The sequence below is a fragment of the Mastomys coucha genome, unplaced genomic scaffold (assembly GCF_008632895.1).
Source record: "Mastomys coucha isolate ucsf_1 unplaced genomic scaffold, UCSF_Mcou_1 pScaffold15, whole genome shotgun sequence".
Lineage (NCBI taxonomy): Eukaryota > Metazoa > Chordata > Mammalia > Rodentia > Muridae > Mastomys > Mastomys coucha.
In genome coordinates, this window is record NW_022196897.1 from 467,915 (window position 1) to 473,914 (window position 6,000).

Below are 6,000 nucleotides of genomic sequence, written 5' to 3' on the forward strand. Positions count from 1 at the left end.
TATGTTACCTGAACAGGTGCAATAACAGCACAGGGGCCACCTTCAAACTGCTCTAATGCAGATCCCTCTGATTCACTAAACACAAACCCTAAAAATGAAAGCAAGTAGCAAGGATTAAAAATAGTTCCAGTAGCATCTATAAAAGAATTGTACGCGTATTTTGCTTTGAGATCATGTTTCACAAGAGCAAATATCTACAGTTATTGGAGAGAATGCTTGGTCTTCTCTCTCTCTCTCCCTCTCCCTCTCCTTCCTTCTCTCTCTTCATCTCTCTCTCCTCTTCCCTCCCTCCCTCCCTCCTTCTCTCTCTCTGTCTCTCTCTGTCTCTCTCTCTGTCTCTCTCTCTCTCTCTCTCTCTCTCTCTCTCTCTCTCTCTCTCTCACACACACACACACACACACACACACACACACACACACACAATTTCACACCCTGGAAAGGTAAAGTGAACTTTAACAGAAAGGACAGTAAGTTTGACTTTTTTTTAATTCTTGATCTTATGAATGAAATTAGCTCATGCATGCCAAGCACATGCTCAGCCCTAAGCTACACCTCCAACATCTTAAATCTGACTTTTACATACTTTAATTTGCTTGAAGGAGACTAGAAATCCAAACACCCTTTTCCAGTGTTTTTGTTGCTGTTCACTTCAGTTTCCCCACCCCCTTTTAAGGATAATTACTGAGAGCACTCACTGTAAGGGATCAGTGGGCTAGGTAGTAGCTAGAATACTTGCCTACTTACCTACTTCATTTCAATCCTTGAGTCACATTCTGTAATTTAAGAACTAAATTCCCAGGCTGGCTCTATCTTAGTTTAAATACTCCAAATCAGCATTAACTGATAGCAGCTAAAGGCATGCAGATGGCCTTGGGACAAAAGTAAGGAGAATACACCAGAACATGTGTGTGCGGGGGGGCCTTCAGTGGTCTTATTTTTAAAATGTTCACTTTCAGTTCCAATATACTAGGGCTCTACTGAATTTCAGTAATGGTTAAACTCAGTAACCCAGACAACACACTGGGTTTGCTTATATTTCAGATCTTATATGTGCAACACAGAATATATACAAGATTGCTACAGTTCCTGGTCTTCAGGAGCTGATAATCCAGTTGAAGAGACATGTAAATAGGTAATATTAAAAGAATATGTTAATGTAACAGAAGAATGAAGGATGTCCTGGGTGCAGAAAGGAACAACTTCCTCTGCCTGAGTCAAATATTAACTGATGAACTACAGGCTGATTATGGCAGGATATTTGGCTAGGAAACAAGGGTAGGCAAATAATTTTCAAGCAGACGAAGTATCAGTACTAAAGGGAAAATGGCTGTAAGAGTAAGAAACGTTGTTAGATCAAAGGGAAATTTAATGCAGCTGAAGGGCTGGTTAGAGGTAGAAATAAGTGCCAATAGGCAAAAGGGGAAAGAAGAGGTGCACACCTCACAGACCTGGGTGAGCCTGAGGAAGCTCTGGTGCTTGTAGGACTATGAAGTTTGCTTCTTTTGTAAAGGATGGAAATAGGAAGACTCCCTTAAGTGCGCAGTGGAGATGTAACTGGCCTAATACAATCTACTTTCCTATGGAGAGGAAGACCTATTTTCAAATGGTCTTTCTAAAGTTAAATTAAAGTTTGATTACTACATGTAAATGGAACATGCTTAATATAGAAGAAATGAGAGTTGCCTCTGAAGTTCCTACAGACAAAAACAAAAGCAAAAACAAAAAGCTGAATATCCAGAGCTTCCTCACCATGTCTCTCCTTTAGCCTCTCTTCCACAAGGCACTTAAATGTTTTCCATAGACTTTAAAAAATCAGTGATTCCACCAAGAAATCCACCCCACACCCTCTCTCTTGGCCTCTCAGCCCTATCCCAGCCATCTATATGCAACAGCCCAGCTTTCTCAGTGTAGTATCCATAATCCCTAGCTAGCTGCAGCAGCTCACTGGCCTCGTGCATTCTGGTCTTCTGTTGTACGCTAGCCGGTTCATCCTCCATTTCACTGCAGCCCTCTTAAACACCACACTCCCTAGGCCCTGGCCTTGGGATTAGGCTTTTCCTTTCTGTATGTTCTCTCTGGTAATATGCAGAATTTTATCTACCCCTAGCAATTTCATCTACTTCCTCCATTTCCATTATAGACTGTAACCAAGAAATCCCCAAATACAGACCAGACACTGTATCTGAAATTCTCATGTGTCCCTGCACAGTGACTTCAGCCCCACTGGTGAGATTCTTCCAGATCTTCAGACATTCCCATCTCCACCTCTCAAGTGTTGGCTCACAGATATGTTCTACCACACCTCTGTACATAATGCTCCTTCTGCCTGAAACAGATGCTTGCTCTTTCTGAAGAAACTCTGACTCATCTTTTAGGCTTCTTTGTTCCTTTTGGCTTGGGGCTCCAAACCATATCTCGAATGTGTCCTGTATCTCACCAACTTATAGTTCAGACAACTTGCCCTCTCCCCTCTAGAGCTGATAAACACTTCCAACCACACTGCCCAGCTCCTCATCTTACCCCTCCTAGTCATCTGTACTGCCTGAAGAGTACTGCAGAAATGGAAAGAAGATTTGGTCACAACCTGCTGAAAATATTTCTATAGATTCTCAGTGCAAGTAAAATAAAACCTTAACTCCCTTTTCTGGTCTAAAGATATGGTAAGATCGGCCAATTCAATGGACCTCCATTTTACTTTTACTTTATTTTTACTCTCTCGATGAAATGCTTCCTTCTACGCTGGTCTTCATAGTCTTCAGGATTCAAGTTAAATGTGAACTCCTTAGAGAGACTTCCTGGAAGACCTAAGTATTCTCCCATGCCTCACAGAGCCAGCACTTATCATAATCTATATTTATGTTAATTTATTATACAGGTATCCGTGGCTGTTTTCCACCATATGCTGTATACTCACTGCTTGTTAATGTTTGTTGAAATTCTGAAAGGGAAGACAACCAGGGGTGTTTGTTTGTACAATGTAAAATAGATCAGTTTCAAACATGTAAAGGAGCCATCACTTCCATGTAGAAGCAGGGATATTGGAGCTCAGGGCAAGCCTTGGGACTACAGATAGCAACTGCAATCATCTGGAACAGGTCAGCACAGTGAATGCCAGCATGCACTGCGGAGATGATGAAGCTGACAACATTAAAAAATGAGCAGAGGCTAGGTCAGCAAGGCAGGATAACAGCTTAGGAAAACAGGCAAGACGGAGATATAGTAGCAGAGGCTCCAGAAAAGATCAATTAAATACAAGAGCAGTCAGCTGCGGCATGTGCTAAGACATAAGGGCTGGATCAAGTGTGCTACCAGACGTACTGCAAGAGGAACTCAGAGCTAGAGAACAGCCAGACTTTAAAAGACAGGAGAAACAGCAGAAGCAAGCTATTTGTTGTCCAAGTTTCAGAGAAGGAAAGAGGATGGCAGGATAAAGAATTATTTTGACCCTTAATGACTAAGCTAAAAGAATGAAGGATGTGAGAGACAGAAATAAAAGGCATATGCTTTTAATTCCAGCACTGAGGAGGCAGAGCCAGGTGAAATTAGAGTTTGAGCCCAACCTGGGTATACATAGTGATTTCCAGGCAGCTAGGGCTACGTATTGACACCCTTATCTCAAAACAAACACAAAAAAACAAAACAAAGTGAATGAACAGATGATAGATTGATAGATAGATAGATAGATAGATAGATAGACAGACAGACAGACAGACAGACAGATAGACAGACAGACAGACAGACAGACAGATAGACAGATAGATAGATAAAATAGAAAGAAATGAATGGGGGCCAATGCAGCAACCGATATGGGAAGAGGAAACTGGAGACCTGTCTTAAAAGAGAGCTGAGACAGTGCAGCACAGCAGGAGTGCTTCTCAGCCAGGCACAGGTTGTCAGTTGTGCCCTCCCAAACCCCTACAGACAGACAGACAGTACTAGAGACTGGTGCAAGGGACCCACCTAAAGTTAAAGTTGTTTTCACAATACTATCAAGACATTATCTGCCTTCATGTTAAGTTCCTAAATTTTGAAGGGTGTAATGGGATCTGAGCTCAGAAAACATGAAAGCTGGTAACTTAACAGATATAAATCTTAGAAAATTTCTAAAACAAAGAAAAGCAAAGCCACTGGTTGAAATCAAGGGTATAAAGAAGGTGAGAACTGGGGACCTGTCTGGAAGCTGATTCTGAGATGTACAAGGACAGCTTGTTGGGAGTTGATCTGGTGCTGTTATACATCAAATGATTAATTCTGTACCCCTGGTTGCCCCAAGTTAAGCAAATTCCTATGTATAGCAGCCTTTGTTATATGAACCTAGCACCCTAATTTAAAATCAATTGGCTAAAAAGGCTAGAGCCTGTGTTTTGGGGGTAGAAAGAGAGGCAGAACTTGACGATAGATCTCAGAGAGACTAGGAAGGAAGGGGAAAGGAGGCAGAGAAGAGAGGCTGCCAGGAGAGGAGATGGACCACGAGCACAGAGATGAGGAGTGGAAGCAGGGGGACTCAGCTAAGGTGTAACTACTGTCTGCTGATGCCAGCCAGGTCTACCCACAACACCCTGGAGCCCCTGATAACAGTAACTAGGGAGCTGGACATAGTTAAGACAGATGGGAAAACATGGGAAGTGACAACTAAAAGTGCTGGTTATCACATTAAGACAACCAAATGTCAGATCCGACCTAAGACTGAGAAGCAAAGCCAAGAATCTGGGCCATACCATCCGATACCCCCTATCTCACACAGTCTCTTCTACTAAGCTGGTCTGGGCTTTGTCAGCAATTGGATAGCAGAGTTAAAGCCAAGAGACCTTCACTGTTTGACCAAGGAGACTAAGGAAGGAGTCCCAGTGCTGCATGTAAGTGCAGAGGAGGAGTGAGGTTCTAAAGACTTTCAGTTCATGTAATAAGCATCAAATTAAGAGTAAATGCTAGCCTTCCCTAAAGAGCCCACCAATATTCAAAGAAGTAAAAACATTACTAAAAAAAAATCCATTATAATGCATCTATCAAGATCCATGGGAGGTGCTTACTGTTACAATCACACTACAGTGAGCTGTTTTATTTGTACCCTTGAACATGAGTTTGTTAATATATGGCTACTTTTCTTGTGAAATGTTTTTTCACTCAAATTATTTCCTAGATTTAAAAGAAATTTACATATTACAAAAAGAACGATTTCTGATTAAATCTAAAATTACTCATCTAATAACTGATTTGACAGAGAGTTTTGTAACTTCTGTAACATATTGTGACACAGAGAAGACAGTGACTCTGTCCTCAGTTTTATTTTATAACATCTAATTTAAATGTGGGTCATGAACCTTTCTGTATATTTTCAGTCTTTATTCTCAAGTCTCGACTGTACACACACATCCTTCCAACCAAGTGGACAACTAAGGGCTCTAAAGTCTTAGTAGCCAGTGTAAAACCAACAGCACAGACTTGGTTAGATTACTATAAGCCAGATGGTCTGGGCTAAGTCAAATATCTGAATGGGGTCCCATTTTCCTTAGCTAATAGTGTTAGACTAGACACATTTACCCTCTGTTGTCCTTCAAGGTTATAAACCCTGTACAGCATAACATCATATGACAGATATTTAAAATCTTCGAATTAATGAAACTATATTGCATATTTAAAGTACCAAGTAATTAATCCTCTCCTGTGCTTGCACATTGTGGCTTTAAAAAAAAATCAATTGTTAGGTGAATTACTATTTAGTTATGCTAAATAAAAGGAAAACCTAAGTTCAAACTTTGACCCAAATGATCTAGTAATGAATTGTGTGTGTGTGTGTTAGGTGTGTGTGTTAGTTCCTCTCTGAGAAGACAACTTGTAGAAGTTATCTTTCTCCTTCAAGCCTGTAACTTCTGAGGGCTAAACTCAGGTGCTCAGACTTGGCAACAAGTACCTTTCCTTACTGCGCTATCTTGCTAGCCATTTTATATTTTTAAATGATCCCTCAGCTTTCATTAACATAAAATTTCTAGTTTTCTTTCT

The 6,000-nt window shown here is 40.8% G+C and overlaps 1 protein-coding gene across 4 annotated transcripts in view; it reads right to left on the reverse strand.

Moving 5' to 3' along the window:
• Positions 1-6,000, reverse strand: part of Mindy3 (MINDY lysine 48 deubiquitinase 3) — an 81,383-nt gene that overhangs the window by 71,876 nt on the left and 3,507 nt on the right. For all 4 annotated transcript variants that reach the window (XM_031369033.1, XM_031369032.1, XM_031369031.1 and 1 more), the window contains exon 2: positions 9-88. Coding sequence is in view for 3 of the 4 variants with exons in the window: in XM_031369032.1 (XP_031224892.1) it covers positions 9-88 (80 nt within the window). In the remaining variant the exon portion in view is untranslated. The remainder of the gene's footprint in view (positions 1-8; positions 89-6,000) is intronic.